The sequence below is a fragment of the Acinonyx jubatus genome, chromosome A2 (genome assembly GCF_027475565.1).
Source record: "Acinonyx jubatus isolate Ajub_Pintada_27869175 chromosome A2, VMU_Ajub_asm_v1.0, whole genome shotgun sequence".
Classification (NCBI taxonomy): domain Eukaryota; kingdom Metazoa; phylum Chordata; class Mammalia; order Carnivora; family Felidae; genus Acinonyx; species Acinonyx jubatus.
The window spans coordinates 1,533,692-1,557,247 of NC_069383.1; the positions used below are offsets into that span (position 1 = coordinate 1,533,692).

At 46.2% G+C, this 23,556-nt stretch overlaps 1 protein-coding gene across 4 annotated transcripts in view; it reads right to left on the minus strand.

Moving 5' to 3' along the window:
- UBE3C (ubiquitin protein ligase E3C) overlaps positions 1-23,556 on the minus strand; it is a 119,714-nt gene that overhangs the window by 33,663 nt on the left and 62,495 nt on the right. For all 4 annotated transcript variants that reach the window (XM_027051261.2, XM_053217799.1, XM_053217800.1 and 1 more), the window contains 5 exons: positions 16,737-16,841; positions 14,385-14,472; positions 13,332-13,429; positions 11,677-11,809; positions 6,576-6,823 (listed from right to left, as the gene is read on the minus strand). In XM_027051261.2, coding sequence (XP_026907062.1) covers positions 6,576-6,823; positions 11,677-11,809; positions 13,332-13,429; positions 14,385-14,472; positions 16,737-16,841 — 672 coding nt within the window. The remainder of the gene's footprint in view (positions 1-6,575; positions 6,824-11,676; positions 11,810-13,331; positions 13,430-14,384; positions 14,473-16,736; positions 16,842-23,556) is intronic.

Here is a 23,556-nt window from a genome sequence, read left to right on the forward strand (position 1 = left end):
GTCCCTGCTGCTGGGCCACAGCGCCCACTGCAATGCCTCCCACAGCTGCCGGCCCCTGACGGTGACCCTGACCTAACTGCGTGGCCACTGCCCGCACACTGGGCCTTCTCTTTTCTTGCAAACAAGCACTAGGCTCTACCAGCCCCACACTTGAGCTACCGCTCAGATCTTCTTTACAGAACACCCCTCAAGAGCTGTGACTGTGCTACCCCTGCCCCCATCCTTCCTGGAGCGGAGAACCCCTGCCCTAGGCGTGCAGCCCGACTGGTCCTCATAAAGTGAACCGACTCAGTAAAAGCACTCGGTCCCCTAAAGAGGAACTGACCAGCATCCCAGAAACCCCCCGTGCCCCTCTCCAAGGATAAAGGACCTGACACCCAGTAACAGAAATTAGTTTTGCCGGAGTCCTACAGAATACACTCTGCTCTTTCTGGCTTCTCGCACTCAACATCATGTCTGTGCCACACCTCTGAGCTGCTGTGAATAGTTGTAGCTGGGTCACCCTGTGGTTCATGTGAATGTCCCACAGCTGATTTACCCGCTGTACTTCTGAGGGACGTCTGGGTAGTTTACTTCGGGGCTGCATAATACAGCGTTACTATGCACGGGTCTTGGGGAACACACACACACGTATTTCTATGGGTTACACCTCTAGGTACAGGACACAGCAGCTGGAGTACCCCCGCAGGTACAGGACACAGTACCTAATAGCGTACTTCTGGAAGACCCTGCTTCCGTACCTTTCAACCCACGTGCTAAGGCTTTGGCCTCCACCCTCCAGGCAAGCTTCTCGAACATGCGGTGCAATGCTCACTTCTCAGTCCTATGCTCTTGACACATGGACAGCATCTGACTGTTTCTCACTGTCTCTTCCCTGAAACACAGTTTCACGTGGCTTCCAGTCTGCTCCCCGCTCTCAGCTGCCTTCTCCTGACCTTCGGTGGCTACATCCTCCTCCAGCCTCTGAACTCTCAGCCTGGGGACAGCCCAGGACTCGGTTCCTCAGCGTTTCCTCTTCTCTAGCTACACTTACTGCCTGGGCGACACAGCCCCATCTCACGACCTCAGGCCTGTTTGAGCTCTGACGGCTCAGCTCCTACCTTGCCCCTCAAGCCAAGGCCCGCAGATTCAACCGCATGCTTAGCTGACATCACCACAGAACGTCTGACAGACCTCTCAGCCCTAAGGAAAAATGAACAGTTCATCATCCCTCCCCAAGCCCCTCTCGGTGGATGACACTTGTATCCCCCGGTTCTCAGAACAAAATCCGTGTGGCCCTGCTGTCTCTCCTCCTTCCCACCCCAACATCTGAGTTTTTAGCAAATCCCCTTGGGTCCCACTGCTTCCTCTCCAACACTACCTCCCAGGACGAAGATACTAACGACCACCCAACCTGAGTGCCTGTGACACCTCCAACTGGCCGGCTCGCTCGCGCTCCCCTGGCTGTGTGAGCTATTTATGATACCAGGGCAGGGAGACCCGCACAACGTAACTCATATCCCATCACTGCTCTGCTCAGACCCCTGCTGCCTCCCAAAGTTGATCACAATTCTGGAAATGAGAGTAACAATATGTGTTTCCTTGGTCTGCTTTCATTAAATTAAATTTACTAATTTCAAGCTAGTACGTAAATGTTCTAAAGAATTTAAATGGGCTACATTTTGTTTTTTAATATTTACTGTCTTTACTGCACAAATGAAGATTAAAGCAGTGGACGTTAAAGCAGGACGAGCAAGTCTGTGTTTCTAATTTTCATAGTGACCACTTAACATGGCTTAGAGAAACGAAGACGGTCTCGACACGGTACTGATCTGTGTTTGACTCGTATTTGGGAGTGCGTAAAAATTAGGAGAAGGGGCATCCCAACAGCAGGGAAGATCTACTTTATTCAGGAGCAGAAAGAATTTTGGTGAATATCTCCAAGTGGCTAAAACTAAAATAATACTTTTAGGTGGTGGAATCAGCTGCATTCTGGAACACCCTTGTCACTTTCACCATACAATCTACCTTGTTTTTATATCATGTTTAATTCTGAAGAAATAAACTTAGGTAGAAAACTATGACCTTAACTGACAAGAAGAATAATTTTCAGACTGGTGAACACTTTGTTCTTAAAGGAAAAGAATGTAAATTCTGTGTTATTAGAATGCTGTACGGATTTAAGGGAACAGTTCTCAGAGGGGGTAAGATTAAAACAAAATAATCCTCTGTAAATTACTATGATCGTTCATTGTTCTGCTTCCAAAAAAAGTTGAAGGTCAACAAGCAAACTCATAATGAACCGCCCACTGTGGATAATCGGGAGACTCAGAGAAAGCTTGCTTGTGAAATTTGCTGACACCAAAGCAAAAAAGTCTTTACACTGATTGGAAGGCTTGGATTAAGCACAGGATGATCAACTATTGGCTGAATGTTACGTTTAAAAAATCTAGGCGAAAAGATCTATTAACTTGAGACACAAGAGCACTTAGTTCGGTGACAATCAGATGAGGGAGCTCCGTCACTCTGACCCCTAATGAGCCTGAGAGTTCAGAACAAGATATTAGAAAAGAGAGGCTTTGCCATTTAAAGACCAAGGTAACTAAATCACTATACTCACTTCAGTCTTCACTTTTACAGGCTCAGCAGATTTGGTGAGCATTTTACGAAGGGACTCCAATGGTATAAAAGAATAAATTTTCCCAACTCTCAAAAATCTCAGGGTAAACCATTAACATTTGCATTCTAGGACGCATTAAACGCACACTGTATTCTACTAAAATACAAAATGGTAAACCACGTGTGGAAGGGTGTCTGCTAATTAGAAATCTGAAATATATGACCGAGATATTATCAAATAATCTGATTTACAGGCATCCTGTTCCAATTAAATCAATATTCTGAAGCAAGGGGAAAAAAGCCATTTTCAAATAGAATTCAAATATGATAAAAGATTTCCTTCAATAAATTTCTGAACTTAATTGGTTTAAATGGACCTAGGTGCTTCTATCTGTAAAAAAAAGTTCAAGATGACATTACCACATCCTTGAGCTGTTTATTTATTCCCTGTCGACAGCCTGATTTACAGGCGATAAAATGCAATCACGACCCACACCAGAAGCAGGAACCATCTGCTAATGGAACTTTTAATTGAGAAGTGACCACTGACATGAGGTAATTCTTTCTATGCAGGATTGCTCTTGAAGACCTCTTTGCACTTCATCACAGTAAACAATCACTAACATATGCATTAAAGAAAATTTAAATACATTATGACCCAATAAATATCATAATCAATCAATACACAATTTTCTTCTGCTAAGGATTTAATGTTCAGATACCATACTATTAGCCCTATACTATTACACTCACTTAGATCTCGACAATTTTTAACATGTTGGCACCAAGTTTAACCATTTGTAATCAGAAAATAATCAGATCTTTTAGAAACTAGCACTCCCTTAGGAATTTCTGGAAAATGCAGAAAATTATATCAGTAAAAACTTAACTATGTGAAACGAAATTATCTACCATCATCAAACAACTAGTTTTCTTACTGATTTTATCTAACCTTCACCACTTTAAAGATTATTGAACTACACTTGACATAAACTTCATTTCTGGGACAAAGTCTCCAGAGTCTGGTGTGAAGTGATGCACATTCCAGAGCAAAGGAGGGACAGCGATCAGTCATCCGCCCTGCACCTGCGTCTTCACGAGTGCCGTCAAGAATAGCGTGCCAGGGGATAACTCAGGGGAAAGGAGTCTATCCCCTCAAACTTACAGAACCATTGACCAGAGACTTTAGTGAACCAGGATGGTCCAATTTTCCTGTCTCTGTATTAATCAAGATGGGACAATTTATACACTCAGGAAGAAAAAATACAAAATGTTAGTAAGATCTCATTATGCAAATAAGATTACTCTGTCGTCTGACACCGCACCGTGTGAAAACCACCAAACTTAGGGGATATTTCAGGGGCACCCTGCTGGCTTGGTTGGTAGAGCACGTGACTCTCGATCTTGGGGTCGTGAGCTCAAGCCCCACACTGGGTGTGGAGATTATTTAAAAATAATTTTTTTTTTAAATTAGGAGGTATTTCAGGTTAGTCTAGCAACATAAAGCTCCCCTTCATTATTATTTTAGATTTTAATTTTACTATTATTAATTTAGGAGATTCTTGGGCTCACCTTAATAAAAAGGACTATGCATCATCTCAAAGATTTTCATGAAACGAGTTACGAAAGCCGTGTGCTCCAGAGGGAGCCAGAGAGGGGGGGGGGTCTGGTCTGGTGGACAGCTGACACCAAAGCCAGCACGTGGCGCCGCAGGGAGAGGCAGGGTGTCTCAAAATAAAATGAGAAAACGATCTGTTTGACACGTATGCTAAGGAATCTAACGTCAGGCCGATGTCTGAAGCTGGTCTCTGAAACGATAAGGAGAGCCTAAAGAAACATACTGGTGTAACGGTGAGGTCGAGCTGAGCCCATCAGTAAGCCTCTTCCAAGGAATCTGTATGATTACAACCGCACATGTGGAATCGGAGCAAACGGTAATGACCGGACCTCCTACTATGCATGTCAAAGAGAGATCCACGACCCACCGGTTCCTTCCGCTGCCCCTCTGCTGCGTTGGGTCCTGGGGCTTCATTACCGTTTGTCATTGGTAAGTACACACAGCACAAGACTGACGACAAAGGCACAGTAATCAAAGCGGTGCCACGCTGGCACAGACACAGAGATGAGTGAAACCGAGAGTCGAGAAATAAACCCTCACATTCACAGTCAACTGACTCTGGGCAAGGGAACCACGTAAGTCTTTTTAACAAACGGTGTGAGGACAAAGGGGTGTCCACATGCGACAGAACCTGCTGGGACCCCTAACTCACACCACCTACAGAAATTAACTCCTAATGGAGCAGAGACTTAAATGGAAGAACTAAAATGACTCAATTCTTAGAACACACACAGGTATAAATCTCTGCGACCCTGGATTAAACCACGTGACCACAAGTTTCTGACACAAGACTGCAAAAGCTCAGGCAACAAAAGAAAAATAAATGCATTAGAAGCCATCAAGAAAGTGAAAGACAACCCACAGAACAGGAGAAAATACTTGCAAATCACATGTCGGATAAGGACTTGAACTAGAATATATAAAGGACTTAATAATAGAAGACAAACAACTCAATTTAAGAAATGGACAACGTGGGGCGCCCGGGTGGCTCACTTGGTTAATAAATCTGACTTTGGCTCAGGTCACGATCTCACAGTCTGTGGGTTCAAGCCCTGCGTCAGGCTCTGTGCTGACAGCTCAGCCTGGAGCCTGTTTCGGATTCTCTGTTTCCCTCTCTCTCTGCCCCTCCCCTGCACACTGTCTCTCTCTCTCTCTGTGTCTCTCTCAAAAATAAATAAACATTAAAATAAAAATTTTTTAAAAAGTCAGTATTCAGTTAAAAAGAAAGAAAACCCAAATCTCTTTTTTGGACTTCATCTGTCCCGCGGGGAAGCAGTTAGCCACCCTGGATTTAAATGAAGTCTCCTGGCCTGCTGTCCCCACCTTTGGTACACTGGATGTTTGCGTCCCCAGGGCGGTGGCATTAGGAGGCTGGCTCTGGACACTGATGGGGTCATGAGGCAGAGCCCTCAGGGATGTGATTGGTGTCCTTCTCAAAGGGATCCTGGAGAGCCCCTCACCCCTTCCATCGTGTGAGGACACAGTGAGAAGGCACGGACGTGAACTGGGACGAGGGCCCCCACCCAAGGAGACCCCGCAGCTTGTTGATGGCGACCTTCCAGCCTCCCGAACCGTGAGAAACACATGTGGGTGGGTCCCTCAGAAGCTGCACGTCTGTGGTGCTCTGTTCTAGCCATCCGCAGGGACGACAGGCAGGGACTGACCTGGTTCCTTGACGAACAGCACTGGTATCGGGGGTGTCCTGGCTTTGCTTCTGACTTTACCAGTGGGGGGGGGGGGGGGGCAGGTCCTGTCAAAGTTTCACCAATAAACAGGAAATGTCCACCAGGCTACAGATGAAGTTTTCCTGTCACTTACAGTAAAGGGCAAACTGTGTGTGTGTGCACGGTCGGCGGGTGTGTGACGTGCTGCTCATGACAGCATTACCCTCACGTCATCCTTACACGGCCAATTTTCCTGGAGTTGGCACACGACACGTGTACCACTCACCCCATACCCAGTAACAATGGTCGTCTGCCTCGCAGCACTCTAAAAGTTTACGGAACCTTTAAAGACCACTTGTAACTAAATAACCACTTGTGACACTACCAATGAGAGCAACAGAGAGCTTTCTGGTATTTCTAGCACACAGCCAGACGGCCAACGGCCACTGAAAAGATTTCGACCAACAGGATTTTATCGTACATGCCCCCAGGTTCTCCATACTGTGCAAATACTTTATGCTTGTGACTACTGTGCATGTAACGCATAACGATGAAACGTTAGTTATTATACAAAGGAATACGATGCAGGGATCACCAAAATTACTTAAGCAATTTTGAATAAAGATCTTCAATGAAATAGACGGCAACCACACGGAAACACCACCCCAGCACCCCGTGGTCCCAGAACACTGTACCTTTCCAAGCATCCTGCCCAGGAAGTAGTAATGTCTGGCAAAGGAGTCTCCCACCAGCATGTGAGCAGCTGGGCTGGGGTACAGAAGGCCCTCGTTAGTAGTCTTAAAGAACCCCTGATTGGGGTTAAATCCCGACTTCAGCAGTTCATTGAGGAACTCTCTGAAAATCCCACCACCGTCGATGCCAGCTTCATCCAGGCCATGTGCGTTGAGCAGGTGCACGCGGATCCGCTTTTTCAAATCAGGCTCTGTTAAAACAAAGGGGTGATGGGGGCGAGGAGAAAAAAATTTTTAAATATGCTAGTATTGCTACAGGAAGTTTTGGAAGAGGAGCAAGAGTATTAGAGATATTTTAATGCAGGACTAAAAAAAAAAAAAAAATCAATGAGATTAAAAACAGATGATGAAATAGACCGACCAGTAATTCCCCCAAAATTGCCAATGGGAGAAAGAGAGAAAGTTCCTTTATGTTAATATATCACACGTGGAGGTGAGGGGAAACTGAGTGTTCAGGAGCAAATAAAGTCATCCCACATATTCTAAAGGACAGGATGCTCTAAAATACTAGGAGACTTGAACTAGGAGGGAGGGAATTAAGCACGTGAGAATACCAGGGGAACAGCAACTGTTACCAGGAAAGGTGAAAACCATAAATGGACAAAGAAGATGTCAGAGCAATTAACATTACAAAGAGTCTCTGAAAAAGGTGAACGAGGCAGGAGAGTCAGAATCCAAGATCTACATTATTGTTAAAAGCAGTAAGCGGCTGAAAAGGGTACAAGTCTTTTTGGTTATGGTGCGCCACCAAGATTAAAATAAAAAAAAATTGTAAAGTTGGTCAATTAAGCCTGGTATCTTAGAGAAATTTCCACACAGGTCCTCAGGAGGTCAGGAGTGCTGTCAGCAGGGATATGACCCTGGCCTCACCCACAACGATACACAGCCTTAGTTCGGTACAGGCCTCGGGACACAGGCCCCAAATACAAGCCAATGGAAGTGATTCTGCCAAAAGCCAGAACCAGGTGATCTTCACTGGACAGGCTTAATCAGGGTGCGCGGGTCTGAGAAAGCAACTTCACCCTTCCCCACCTGCATCCTGAGCGGGAGCAGGTGCGAGCAGGTGCGGCGGGGCAGGGGCGGTTGCCCCGGGCAGGGTGGGTGCGATGTTGAGAGCTCGGAGGTGCAGGCAGCTCGGCCCAGGTCTGCACCTGGTGCCACTTTGCTGCTGGGCTTTCAGGAGCCGCCACCATCTTTCAGGCTTCCTGCGAGGCCGACCTATGCCAAGGGACAGAGGACCTCCAGAAAACACTCCGGAAAGGGGTTTAGCGGAACGTGGCTTCGGGGAGCTGTGTCGATACTTCTGAAGTCCCAGAGCCTGGCGGCAGATACTCTGTAACACGGTCCAAACGGGGCCGGTACAATTTCTTATATGGACTGAGATCTACACCACTGTGGACAGCGGTACTGACACTATCTTTCACTGACCGGCAGGGGCGAGGGCCACCCCATCCTGCCAGCAGCGACAGAAAAACGCTGCTGGGTGAGCTCTGTGGTAAAGGCTCACATTTCCCCCAGAGTAAGGGAGACAAATTAAGCCACCTGGTTACAGCCTGCTCTCGTACTCCATAAAGGGATACCCATCGTTGATTATTTACCCCGAGCTAGCATTTATGTTAGAATTTTACACACATTACTTCAAGTCTTTTAACAACCTTCTGGGTTAAGAATTATCTCCACTCTGGAGTAAGAAAACCAAGGACAAGGAATTATTTATCTAAAGACATACAGCTAGCACTGTGGCAGGAGTGTTATAATGTAAAGATTTGTCTACTGTCTACAAAGCACAGGCTCTTGTACTAAACTATATTCTCTTCTTTATTTTTCTTTTTTTTTCTTAAAGGTTTTATTTTTAAGCAATCTCGCCAACGTGAGGCTCGAACTCACAACCCTGAAGTCAGGAGTTGCCCACTCTACCGACCGAGCCAGCGGGGTGCCCTCTCTCTTTTGTTTTTACAATTTAATATACTTACATGAGCAATCAGAACATGCTTTTCAGGGATGGTTAGATTCCACAATACGTCATTTGCATCTTTTTAAAAAAAATTTTTTTTTTAACATTTATTTATTTTTGAGACAGAGAGAGACAGAGCATGAACAGGGGATGGTAAGAGAGAGAGGGAGACATAGAATCTGAAACAGGGTCCAGACTCTGAGCTGTCAGCACAGAGCCCGACGCGGGGCTTGAACTCACGGACCATGAGATCATGACCTGGGCTGAAGTCGGACACTTAATTGATGGAGCCACCCAGGCACCCCAACATCTATTTTGATCAATAGGATTACAAAGTATGTTCGATCTCAAGATCTACGTAAAATGCCAAAAGAAATCTAAGCAGATAATTGTACGTGCAACACAAAAATAGTTGGGTATTTTTCACCTTTACAGATTCCTTTTTAACGCCCAATTTTAAGGATGAACTATAAGCATTTGTCATATATAATGTTTTTCAAACCGACTAATAGCAGTCAGCAGCAGATTCTGTAAAAACTCTAAGCGTACAAATGTTACAGGCGGGAGACACTTGGCCACGGCCCCCCTTCAACAGTCTCATGGTGGGCAGGGGGTGTGTCATGATTGCTTGGAGACTCAGTGGGCCATCGGAAGTCGCCTCTCTACTTTGGCTAGAATTGAGATTCTGTGGTTCCCTGAAGCTCATTTCTGTAAACAGTGATATGTAAAAAAAAAAAAGTAATAAAAAAAACATAATATAATTTCAGAATCAAATCCAGCCTTCGAAATATCTTGACACTACTTGTTTCTAAGGATGAATTGTAAAATCTCTACTTACACGCTAAAGTTTTAGTGGGGGGAAAAAACTAAGTAAAATGTTCCTTTGATTTTACTCTATTACCATTCCCCCTTCAGGAAAACAGTGTAGTAAATCCTGCCCAGTAAACAAACACCTCAAAACCAGCGAACACACAAAGGCTCTCGGAGCGAGCACAGCTCAGTCCAGAGCCAGCTCTGGGGGGCTCTCATCCCAGAAGAGCGATCATGCCCAGAGTGACAGCAACCCTGAGACTGAAGGCGATCACGGCTCTGCGCCCCCCCCCCCCCCGCCCCCATGGCGGCAGCACCGCCATGGGAGGGCTCTCCAGGACCGCCCACCGCCCAGGCCGGAGCCCCAGCAGCCAGCTCTCCCCCTACCAGCTGACGCCCACACTTGAGAAACCTGTTCCGAGATGACAGATGCCGAGCATTGGTGAAGGAAGGATTTGCTTTAACGACTAGATACACGGGGTAATCACATTAACCGATTATACATAGATGATCAATCAACAAAGCACTTCCCACCAACTTCCCCTAAGTAAATGAAACATTCAGAGATGACAGTTAATTTTACTCCTCTCGCTGGTGAGATACCAATTTTAAGCCATGGTTTGAAAACTCCTGTCAAGAAGGCCTGACTCAGAGCATCTGCAGAGATCTAAAGCATTATGACCAAGCATTATGGGAAGGTTTTTCCACATCCCTTGAACTCAGTGCAAGTATCAGAACACACCTCGGGAGGCAGAGTAGGGTCAGCTTTTGAACAACTTTAAGCTTCAGGGTTTATTAGGAAATTTGCAGTTTGTTCTAACTGGACAGTAATGTCTTTAAAAACCATCTACATGAATAGTTTTAAAGCTAGTTTAAAGTCGCCGCCGACCACATTTGGAGGCACCCCACCTGCAGCACGTGCAGGAAGCAAGCCTGCGAGAATGAGCGCCCAAGCGGCTGCGCGGGACCGGCCACGCGGGCAGGCCTCCCCTTCCCGACACCCTGCAGCACCGACCGTGCCTCACTTCTGCTCTCACCCACAGTCTTAGTGGCTGGCAAATTATCATTTTGTCTCTCGAGTTTTCCCCAGGTTCAATCGCAAATTCAACAAACATCTACTGAGCACCCGTGACTTGAGCCGGACAGAGGACAAGGACTCCGGGCCGCAGCGCGAGCGCCCCGGCCAAGTGGCAGACACACCACAGCTACTACCGCCGATTCGCGGGGACCGAGGAGCCCCCAGGTGGAGGTCCAGTTTTTCTCAAAAGTGTGTTGGGTTTGAGTCAGAGTTCCGGATTTTGCCCCGTTCGCAGGTAAAACTTACAAACGAACCATGCTGGCTGGCAGTGAGCTGGGACAGCGGCGGTCCGCCTTCAGAGGGCTACGGCACAGGTTAGGTGAGAAAACCACATTATGTGAACATCAAACCCTCACACACAAAACCTGGAAGAGAAGGGACCGGTGACTGACGCTGGCCGTCCGCCGTTATTCCCACAGCGTAACAAAATCAGCTCTTTAAGAAAAAAATCACTTGAATCGAGGTTTTGCTCCCCTCGGAGAGGCGACTGTTACTTCACTTCTGACGACCTCCCATCTCCTGCAGCCGTGATCCCGACCCTGCCTGCCACCTTCCGCTGCAAGCTCCCTGTACCGATCTAGCCCTGATTTAATGCAGTTAACAGGGATCCCATACTCTTGAAGGAAAAACTATGAACATGTAAACTAGTAATACAACACTTAATGCTGGGTGTCAGATACTCACAGGAGACAAAACGTGTCACTGACCTCTACGCGCGATCCAAAGTGCTGTTACGGGAGAAATCTCTCCAGTCTTTCTCTACTAGCACTGACACTGAAGCCCACGTCCTTTTATAAAGAAATCTGCACTGCACCGAGTTTATTCTGGCACGTTAAACAAGGCTTAGAGTTTATAACACACACATAATACAGAACGTAAATGGCGCCCACCAACATTTTCAGAATTCTAGGTCGTCAACTAAATTTTAGAAACAGACATCTGCAGGTAGAGTGGAGGGTTTTTTTTTGCCTTAAAAACAGAAATCACTATTTGAAAAAGTCTCCTGTTGCAATAATTATCTGTCAGTCTTAGGAATGTTATTTGATAATACACATCTACAGACCCGGCATACTACATTTCACTGTTAAAACTCATTACAGAACAAGACGACGGACACCAAGGTTTTAGTGAGGACCTTTTTCTAAAAGAATCCCTCAGACTCCCCCTGCCGCACGCATACACACAGACAGAATTATACATACCATTTTCTGGGGAAAGTTTGTCATAAGCATCTTCATAAATATAATTTCTTCTTATAGTGACATTAATTCCATCCAGAAACGGACCGTCTCCTTGCACCTCTTGCTTATCTGCATAAATCAACCTTTGAAAGATCTAACAAACAGAGGAAGCTGTCAGGTCATCTGAAATGAGACTTTGTTATAAACATAAGCAACAAAAAACTGCTACATAAATCTTCAGTCTTCTATCTCCGTGAATTCAGAAACAAATTTTAAAAGCCAAGGTATCGAATATGGACTTTCAGTAGACATGCCATATTTGTGTATTTGTAACCTTGCTCCTCTTCCCCATCTTACAACAAATTTTTAAAGTCCCATGCTGTAGTACTGTCAGTATTTTCTTTTACAAACCCTTTAGAAAAACCCAGGTACCAGAAAAAGAACGAATATCTTTCTTTGTAAAGCTGTGTATCACTAGTAGGAATATCTCCCTAACAATAAAACTCAACTGATTTTTTTTTTGATGCTAAAAATCCAGTAGAGGGAGCTCAGGAACTATGTAATATCATGTTGCATTTGTGCCTCTGTGTGTGTGTGTGTGTGTGTGTGTGTGTGTGTGTGTGTGTGTGTCTTAATAAAGAAACACCAACAGCTTTAAAAGAAATTCAATCTTTTGCTCATCCTATAAAGAGTGGGCAGGACTAAAATTACCCTCTTGAATCCACTACTTAAGAATAGAGCCTGGTAGGGGCGCCTGGATAGCTCGGTCCGTTAAGCGTCCAACTCTGGAATTCAGCTCAGGTCATGATCTCACAATTCATGAGTTCGAGCCCCACACTGGGCTCCATGCTGTCAGTGTGGAGCCTGCTTAGGATTCTCTCTCTCTCTGCCCCTCCCCAGCTCACTCTCTTTCTAACTAAGTAAACTTAAAAAAAAAAAGCCTGGTAGTTTTTAGAAATTTGCTAAGTTGATGAATACAAACAAAACATTTTAAAATCTCAAAACAGATAAATACAAAGTTTTGTACATTAGTCAAAAATGACCAGGCAAGAAGTTAACTATCCAAGTCTCTTTTATAAACTAGTATTTGTGATAAATAACTTCAACATAATGTACAGAAGCGTATCTTTTCAAAAAATATGCATTTTCAAAACCAATACAAAATTCAGTAGACAAAGGACCTCATCCTCCCATAAGACGACGATGGTGTGACAGGCCTCTGAACTCTAGGTACAACTAAGGAGAAAATCTTTCAAGTCTATATAAAGAGGTACTTGGTTGGACTATGCTTTCTAAAAAAAAAAAAAAAAAGAAAAGAAAAGAAAAAGTTTATTTTGAGAGAGAAAGCGCAGGGATGCACGTGAGTGGGGGCGGGGCAGAAAGAATCCCACGCAGGCTCCGCCCTGACTCGGGGGCTCGACCCCACCATGAGATCATGACCCGAGCCGAAATGAAGAGTCAGACGCTAATAACTGACTGAGCCACCTAGGCGCCCCTGGACTATGCTTTTATAAATCGCGCTCAGCTATTATCACCTAATGAGGAAAATAAGAAGTACAGAATCAGCTGGGCACCACACATCTTTGGAGACTTTCTGGCTGGTGTTAGTTCAACACTGAAATGGTGCTAAGTGACTGTGACACACACGCGGTCTATAAAGACACCAAACTGCTTACCTTGACTCGCTCCTCAAATGGAACCACAAAGGGCAATTCTGTCAGGATGGCGAGTTGTCTTTCCTCAGAGACAGACAGCGGTGGGGACTCCAAACCCACTGCAACACATTTTAAAGGCTTTGTGGAGTTACGGGCATGGACACACCCCACCCTGCGGCACCTGGCAGACACTGTGTGCTACGAACAGAAGGTGGGTGCTGACCCCGTGCCCAGCGCCTCCGTGGGCACCATTTCCAGCAGCACTTGCACACTTCGTGTCCTCGTGTCACATTTCGGTAATTCTTGCAACATTTCTAACTTTTTCATAATTACATTTGTTACGGTCATCTGTGATCCGTGATTCTCAGTCACTGAAACGACTCAGATGATAGCATCATTTCCAAAAAGTGTATTTTTTTTAACATGATAGAGAGCGTGAGAGTGCAAGTGAGGGAGGGCAGGGAGAGAATCCCAAGCAGGCTGCACACTCAGCATGGAGCCCGAGGCAGGCGTGGATCATGACCTGAGCCAAAACCAAGAGTGAGATGCTCAACTGACCGAGCCACCCAGGCGCCCCTAAAAGTTTCTTCTAATGAAGGTACATTTGTCGTTTCTTTAGACGTAATGCGACGGCACTCTTAACCTTTACATACGCTGGAAAACCAAAAAAATTCATTTGACTTGTTCTGCGACATACACTTGATTGCGGTGGTGGAGAGCAAAACCCACCATGTCCTTGAGGTCTGCTTGGACCCTTCCCTCCCAGACGCACAAGGCTACACACTACATGGTTCCATTTAAAGACGTTCTGGAAAAGGCAAAGCTACCAGGACAGAAACAAATCAGTGGTTCCCAGGGGCAGGGGCTGGGGCAAGGAGCCGGGGCGAGGGCTAAGTACAAAGGAACACGAGGTAATTTCCGGAACGATGAGCCTTTTCTCTATGATTGATCATGGTGGCCTATGTTTACCAAAAATCACAGAACAGTACACTGAAAAGAGTGAACTTCCCGGTATGGAATGGAAGTCCATAACCCTGAACGGAAAGGAGGCCTGCAAGGCCACAGAGAACTCACCGTCCAGGCTCGACTGCAGGGGGCCGATCCTCCCCATCCGCCGGTACCTCCACACGTGTCTGGAAGCCGGAACGTAGAGCTGGGTGACCTGCGGAGCCGGCAACGCTTGCTTAGTACATCCTTGCGCTGTGGCGCGAACTTTAACTTGTCACATGTGAACTAATCGTGCCTTACACGTACTGAGTCTCAGCCGGGTCCTGCTCTTTGATCTCATGTCCTTTCCATGTCCTCGTTCCCCCCCCTCTCCCCTGCTGGCTACCCTTTCACGCTTTGACAGTGTAACTGCTTCTAACACATCCCAGGGAACTCTCTGCTGCTTCTGGTTAATGCCGTGTAACAGGTGCATATGGTAAACGGTCATGTGATCACTTTCTAAACGAAAACGTATCACGCTTAAAGAATGAATTTCTTACTACTAAATATTCAGCATCTCATAATTACAGAATCTGAGTATCTAGCGAGGCTGGGGTCATGTGCACTCTGGAAGCCTCGCCGCTCTGTGCGCTCCCCCGGCCCTGAGCGGGCCGGGTCAGAGCAGCTGGGTGGCAGGCCCCCCAGCACCCCCCCCCCCCCCCGTCCGGGCTGTGCTGCCAGCTGAGGCCCCTCGGGGCTAACACGGGCTTCTGGCCCGGTTCCCACACACATGTGCAGCGGCATCAGGAGGGCTCCTCACATCCAGGTTCGGTTTCTGGCCAGGACGCTTCATGGGCAGAGTGTCCTTTCCTCAAGGCACGTGTCCGGTGACCGCAGGTCTGGGTACCCGTTGTTACAAAGCGATGAGGCCAAGAGAGGGACCAGCTGCGCTACCAGGCACGGTGTGGCGCAGCTGACGTTTTTTCCACAGCTGAGTCTCCTGGGGTAGCAGCGGCACAGCGAGGGGCGTCCGGCACTGGACCCTCATCTGCTGGGGTCTCCAGCCCGGTATCAGCAGGTCCCCTTGTGGCCTGCACCCCGAGGGCACCGCCTAGACCGTTGACTCATCAGAGCTGCAGACTGTGGGACTCCAGGTCAAAAGCGGCTTCTTCGTGCATCATGAGCCACCCCTACACCGAGAAGGGTCTCACATCACCACTACTCAGCCTGAGATACATGAAGTTCGTAAGGGAAAGGCAGACTCAGTGCATGATTACTTTTTTCCGAACCCGTCCTCAAAATAATAAGGTGGTTCCTCTGCTTATAAGATGGCCAATCACGTTCTTCATTTTCTAACGTTTAGAACACTTTTGAAAAAGTTTTATTTATTTGAGTAATCTCTACACCCAACGTGGGGTTTGGAACCACAACCCTGAGATCAAGAGTCCCATGCTTTTCCGACTGAGCCGGCCAGGCACCCGTAACTCACAGATTTAAGCATATTCGACGTTTAGTCCATTACACCTGTTCCGAAGGGCCGGGGCCTCCTGTGGTTCCCATATTCTCCAGTGACAAGACACTCCATCGTTCCAAAGGCGGTTTCCTTTTGGTGGTAAATGTTGTTCGGAGGCCCCATCCCGGGCCTTGGAGATGTCCATCTGCTACAGCGTTGGCCGTGGTTTCGCAGCCTAACCAGTGCGCACAGCTAGGCGCCACACGCTCCAAGATTCATGCAGACACAGTAATGCTTCTGAAACTGTTATAAAGCACCTCTGTTTTCTCCTTCTCCTTCTTTTTAAGTAGGCTCTACGCCCCGAGTGGGGCCTGAACTCATGACCCTAAGATCAAGACCTGAGCTGAGAGCGAGTCGGATGCTTGACTGACTGAGCCACCCAGGCGCCTGCTGTTTTCTTTCCTTTAATGCTTCTACAGTCCTGTTTCTTCTGTACCCTCCACCCCGAGATTTTGAAATGAATACAATCATGCCTTTCACTGACAAACAAGAACGAAAACGGTTCATAGACGTCTGTTAATGTTACTTAAATTTCTGAAAATATATTATACTACTGAATCTACTTTAGACCTAGGTTTTAGTAATTTTAGTAACATTCAAATTTGTCTGTTCCTTTAGAAAATCAAGGACATGCTCCATTTCCTCTAAGTACCAAATATGCGTCAATAATTATAATACCTTTCAATAAAAGCAACATCTTTTGCAACCCCAACAAAGAACCACTAGGCTTCAATATAATTTGTGGTTAAAGGAGAAAATCAGGATTAATAACAAACTCAGGATGCATGTTTAAGTCGATGGTACTGCTATATATTCTATCTTGTGACCTAAGCGTTAATAATAAAAAAGTTTACTATTAATATTTTGTTACATACTAAGTAATAAATGAACCAAATGAACCAATTTAAAAGGCTTTATCCTCCCTCGAAAGACAAAAGCTGAGACAATGTTTAAAGAAAACTATTTAAAAAGATCTTTCCATAAACCTTATCTGCTTTAATATCTTCCTGTTCTGACAGCCAGTGGCTTGGAGGACAGAAATTTCTTCTGGTGTCTCTGGACTTCAGCATCTTCACAAGGCTGGTGATAACCTGCAGAGGGAGAGCAGGGCCGAGTCACGTGAGCAAGCCCAGTAACGACCACCGCACAAGAGAGGCAACAACACGGCAGCCCCCCTGTATGCCTGTGAGTGCATGGGCTGGGCCGTCCGGGCCTCCCCTCGGCCACCACCAGTCAGGCCACAGGAGAGTACCTTATCCTGTGACCCCAAGAATGAGTCTGTGTTTTTTTAAGATAAATAATACAATTTTTTAAAAATGTTTATTTTTTAGAGAAAGAGAGAGAGAGAGAGTAGGGGAGGGGCAGAGAGAGGGGGAGAGAGATGATCCCAAGCAGCCTCCACGCGGTCAGTGTAGAGGCCGAGTGGGGTTCGATCCCATGAACCGTGGGATCATGACCTGAGCCGAAATCAAGAGTCGGACGCTTAACTGACGGAGCCGCCCAGGCGCCTCAAGAATGAGTCAAGTACAAAGTGGTTAGTTAAGTGCCAGTGAAGAGAGAAAAATTAACAGGAACATGTTAAAGGCTGTCTACAAAGGAGGTAGCAAATGAGTTTTGAAACACAAATTTGGAAAATGTATTAGCTCATTTGAGCTATAATGTAAGAAATCTCCAAGTACGGCAATTTTGTAAAACTTTTTCCTACAGTAATAGCATTTATTTTTTCTTAAAAGACGCTCTGTCAAGTGCACGGGCGGGGGGTGGGGGGGGTGGGGGAGAGTCCTACATGGACCTCTGGCATCTGCCAAAAAAGACCAACAATTCCTGTCTTTCCCTTATACACGTCTCTGGAGTCAGGCCTGCTTCTCACCATGATTCTACACACACTGGGCCCCACTCCTCTCATAAAGCCCCCCATGCTGACACTTTGCATTTCAGTACCGCTTCTGCAGTGAGCTTTGGTCCCTCTCTGGCTACGTAGGAAGCTGCCTCTGAAGAAAAGCCAGCTGAGGACCCGCAAACCTAGTAGGCATTCAATGACTGACTTGGGATCAATAATTAATTATAAATTTTAGACTATATGAGTAAGAGAGCTAATGGCACTGCCTATTTAAAAAAGACCCGACGGCGGGAATAAAAAATAAAAAATAAGACCTGACATTCTTTATTAAATACAAATGGACTTTGCAATAAGCCAAGATAAAACCAACATAAAATTGTAAATCCAATTTACAACCAGGATTTGATCATACAACTACTATGTAGTGAAAGTAAGGCTATGATGACGTTTTCCGAAAAAGTCAGCCAGGCCTCTGTCCACATGGCCTCTAATTAAGTAAAATACAATTTGGATAAGGAATTAGGATAAAATATAATTCGGGTAAGGAAAAAAATTAGGATAACATGATAAATTTCCAAATATACCCACAAGACAAATAAGACTGCATAATTTCAACTGTTAATAGAGATTTCTCTTTAAAATTTTACAATTCAGGGGCGCCTGCATGGCTCAGTCAGTCAGGCATCCGACTTCGGGTCAGCTCACGATCTCACGGTTAGTGGGTTCGAGCCCCGCGTTGGGCTCTACGCTGACCGTTCTTAGCCTGCTTGGGATTGTGTCTCCCTCCCTCTCTTTTCTGCCCCACCCCCCCAGCGTCCCCTGCTCATGCTCCGTGTGTGCGCGTCTGTCTCTCTCTCAAAAAGAAACAAACATTAAAAAAATTTTTTCTTTAATTTAAAATTTACAACCCAGCACGTATATACCATAGAAATACAAATGCTTCTTTCATGACGTGCAAACCCTGGCATCCAGGGATACCAGAAACTCCGTGTGTCCAACAAAAGCAGGTGAGAAAGGGCCCTCGGCTGACACCTCAGACGGCTATAATGTGGACACACGGCTTGGATGAGATGCCCACGGATGGAGCCAACAGTTAGTAGTTGAGCAGTTCGGCCGCACAGACAAAACCACATCAGCATAAATGTCTCAAGACCTAGAATACAGCCTTCTGACTGGCGGAATTTCTTCCCGGTTTGTTCTTCCACATCCCTTGTGGCAGGTGAAGGCCTATCCTAACACTATAGTAACATCCTTTCTGAATCAGCAGTAATTAGCTTAGGTGAGTCAGCCTTAACGTGTCGTCGGTCACCCCCCACTCCTGACTCTCTTATGCTTGCTCAGGGCTTAAGTCAGGCACATGCAACGCTCTATGAGCACGAAAAGACCAGATGGCGATGAGTTACGCTACACGTGTGGTCTTCTCCGGGACAACCGACGGGTCAGTGCACGCAGAGCACGACACAAGCACGTGCCCTCTTCCGAGAGCACAGACAGAAGCACCATCTTTTTCTTTGAAGTTTATCACATCTTGGGGCGCCTAGGGGGCTCAGTCGGTTAAGGGTCCGACTGTTGATTTCCGCTCAGGTCGTGATCTCATGCTCATGGGTTCAAGCCCCGCATCGGGCTCCGTGCTGACAGCGTGGAGCCTGTTTGGGACTCTGTCTCTGTCTCTGCCTCCCCTCTGCTCCGTCTCTCTCTCAAAATAAATAAATAAACAAACAAAATTTTTTAAAAATATCACAGCTTATACCTTTCCATTTTCATAACCAGCTATATTAGTATTTCACGTAAATTCAGACTGAACAGATACTGGGCCAAAATTTACACGATACACCACGACTGTTAGCAGAAGACATGCTTTCTGACACACGTTTCATGTATTTCTTTAACTGCGCCCATTTACTTATGGCTCACGTGTGGCACCCCACTGAAAGGTGGCATCCTCTTGTACTGACCTTCCCCGTTGCACAGCTGAGGAAACGTAGCTTTCCTGAGAGTGAGAGACTTGCTCCCGGGCCCGTGAGGGGCAGGGCCAGGGCTGCCTCACTCTAGAATAAAACCTTCTATCTGCCTCCTGGTAGTCATCTTTCAACCTCTGGTCATGAGGACATTTGTTTTCTGCAGGTCACAGACATGAAGCTATGTATGAGGCAATTAATGCCATAAGTTACTTTCTTCTTTTAAATTACTGTGAAATTAAACACTAAAAAGTTTCAATACAGGCAGCCACTGTCTTATTTTCACATCCTAAGTATAAAAAAAGAAGCAATCACATATTACTTCTTTTTAAAGTTTATTTATTTATTTTGAGAAAGAGAGTGCAAGTGGGGAAGGGGCAGAGAGAGAGAGAGAGAGAGAGAGAGGGAGAGAGAGACTCCCAAGCAGGCTCCACACCACCAGTGCAGAGCCCCACGCAAGGCCTGACTCTCACGAACCGCGAGATCGTGACCTGAGCCGAAGTCGGACGCTCAACCGTTGGAGCCCCCCAGGCACCCCAGTAATCGCTTATTACTTATACATGTCCTGGTATAATCGATCCTCTTTCAGAAACAAGGAAAGGGAGAGAGAGGGAGGGAGGAGAAAGCGGGAGGCACAAAGTGATGGGGGCCTGAGGAGGCTTGTAAAGGGCGAGATGTCAAGAAGGAGTCACTGTGAAAAAGCAGGTCTTACGGGTCAGAGCTGACGGCAGGCCAACCTCGAAGAGGAATCTTGGAGAGGATTTGGCCGAAAAAATAAAGACACCTGTTAAATTTTAATTTCAGGTAAATAGCAAATAATTTTTTAGAATAAATATGCTCCAAATATTGCTTTTTTAAAAAATGTAAGTATATCCAAAATACTGCACAGGACCTATTTTTATCTAAAACAAGCCATGACATTAAAATTTAACTGGGTGACACATTTTTATTTGCTAAATCTGGTAATACTAGCCCGGAACCAATTCCCAAAATCCTTGTTTAGAAATGTCGAATCCCATATTTTAAATTCGACTAAAAACACTTCCTCCATTTAAACTAGTCTCTTCTAAGTTTCACAGAAAAATGCAAATTTTAAGAAACCACAAAACTTTAACGGGGTCCATTTGTGATGCCTAATCACCCCCGATCACATTCCTGCTCCCTGCATGCATTTTCAGGGCCACAAACGCAACTGCTGTACAAATATTTAGTATCGGAAAGGAATGCGGAGGTGGCCATTAAAGAGCTACATAGAGCGACTGAAGACTGTGAAAGGTAAGGAGAACGGGGCACCAATTCCGAGCTGGATTAACAGCCACTGCTGAGATCAGAGGGCACTTTTGCCCTCGGTTGATTTTATTAAGTTTTCTGGTACAGACATGCACACTAAAGAAGCCTGTACCAAAACAGAAGGAATTTTAGATTTGTTTTAGTTTTTAGAGAAAGAGTGTGCAGGTACACGCGCGTGACGGGGGAAAGGACACAGGGCGAGGGAGAGGGGCTCTTAAGCAGGTTCCATGCCCAGTGAGGGACTCAATCTCACAACAGCAGGATCATGACCTGAGCCGACTGACCTCAAGAGCTGGACGCTCAACCAACCGAGCCGCCCAGGCACCCTGACTTAAATCTAAAATTTAGTTCCTGCTTAAATCTAAAATTCGTTGGGGCGCCCAGTGTCTCAATGGGTTGATCGTCTGACTCTTGATTTTGGCTCAGGTCACGATCTCACAGTTGGGGGATAGAGCCCATGTCAGGCTTTGCACTGACGGTGTGGAGCCTGCTCAGGATTCTCTCTCTCTCTGCTCCTCCCCCTCTGGTGCAATCCTGTGCGCCCTCTCTCTAAAATAGATAAACTTAAAAACAATCAGAGGGGCGCCTGGGTGGCTCAGTCGGTTAAGTGTTCGACTTTGGCTCAGGTCATGATCTCACGGTCCGTGGGTTCGAGCCCCGCGTCGGGCTCTGGGCTGACGGCTCGGAGCCTGGAGCTGCTTCGGATTCTGTGTCTCCCTCTCTCTCTGCCCCTCCCCCACTCATGGTCACTCACACTCTCGCTCTCTCTCTCTCTCAAGAATAAATAAACATTCGGGGCGCCTGGGTGGCTCAGTTAAGTGTCCGACTTCGGCTCAGGTCATGGGTTCATGGGTTCAAGCCCCGCGTCAGGTTCTGTGCTGACAGCTCGGAGCCTGGAGCCTGCTTTGGATTCTGTGTCTCCCTCTCGCTCTGCCCCTCCCCCACTCACACTCTGTCTCTCGCTCTCTCTCTCTCAAAAGTAAATAAACATTAAACAAAATAATAAAAATAAATACACAGGACCTACATCACAGTAAGCCCACTTTTGCTATATGAGATCAAAGGTTATATATATCTGCCCCAAGTGATTTCTTTACACAGTGAGGCCTATGGTTCTTAACCCTGGCTGCATATTGAAATCTCCTGGGTTTTTTTTTTGTTTTGTTTTTTGTTAAAGTTTATTTATTTTGGGAGTAAGGAGGGCAGAGAGAAAGAGAGGGGGAGAGAGAATCCCAAGCAGGCTCCTTGTTGTCAGTGAGCTGTCAGGGCTTGAACTCACAAACTGTGAGATCACGACTGAGCTGAAAGCGTAAGTCTGATGCTTAACCAACTGAGCCGCCCAAGTGCCCCAAAATCTTCTGCTGATGAATGCCTGGGCAGAGGTACCAGCAACAGTGATTTTCATTCAATTCTTTGAGGTAAAGCCAGTCAATTGTTTTTAACTGTTCCCCGGGAGATCCTTGACTACTAGCGTGTTAAGAAATAGGAAGTAAAACAGAACACAAACACGCACGTACTGGAATAACCAGGTGTGCCCAGCCCCACTGACACTCTCAGCAGGCTTCACAACAGCTATAAATAGAACAGCACTGTATTTATTTGGTATGTTTCGCTCTCGTCCACCATATCATGTCTGCCCATGCTAGATCTACACCTTAAATACACGCTCAATAACTAAAAAAATTATGTAAGTAAACCTTCAGAAATACACACAATTGTTTTTCATGTTCTATTACTTCCCATAATGGTGTTCAGATAACTGGTGGTAGCGGAGCCCCAACCCCGAGGTCACGAAGCATCCGCTGTGGACTGATGTCAGGTTAGCCAAGCTTTTATAAAGCCTTTAGTTACGACCTGCGAAAACTGGTGTATCTTTAAAGACAACCGGGTTCTCCAGGATGTCTAAAACACTACAAAATTACTTCTGAAAGTACCCATTTTATTCAGTAGTCAGGAACTAAACGAAAACCTTCAAAGACCGGAAAGGAAGTGACACTACCCTGCAAGAACAAAGGCGCGTCGCGTGCCTAACAGTGACAGTTCACGGCGGCACGCTAGGGCCGCGTTAGGGCACTGCTGTTGTTTTAATGTTCACTTCTTGAACGATTCTTTTTGAGCCTGAAAAATAAAACCAGCCACCGAGAAAGTGAACATCACTCGCAATACAGACCTCCGTCTCTCCACGCAGAGGTGTGCAGACGAGAGAGGCTCCGGAAGTCTCTTCCCTGCTCCCCAGGCCCCCACCTTCCGGGTAGGGGACTCCTATGTAGGCGACAGCTCCCCCAGAAGCCGCATCACACAGGACTTCCTACCTCCTGGTAGGGCTCAAGTAATTGGACCTGTAAATTACGCCTCAAGGGGAGTTTATGAATTTGATAAATGCGTAAACTGTTCTAGCAGTGTCAACGCGGGGCCTAGCAACTGACCTCAATTCTTAGAGTGACGAGGAAAGGTGATCTACCCACTCCAGGTTCCATGCTCTGTGGACCAGCCAGCAGGGCCTCTCACAGGAATCAGTCTGAGAGGCCCATCGTGAGACTGGAAAATGAAAATGGCTGCTGGCCGGAGGGTCAGGCCTCCTCATTTGCAATTCCGCCACCATGGGCGGAAGCAGGAACTCGTGGGCAAAATGCTTTTACCTTTCTGGTTGCTTCTACCTTGAATTCTTCAATTCAAATTTGGCCCTAAAATACCTAGGGGGTGCTAGCATTCCATTTT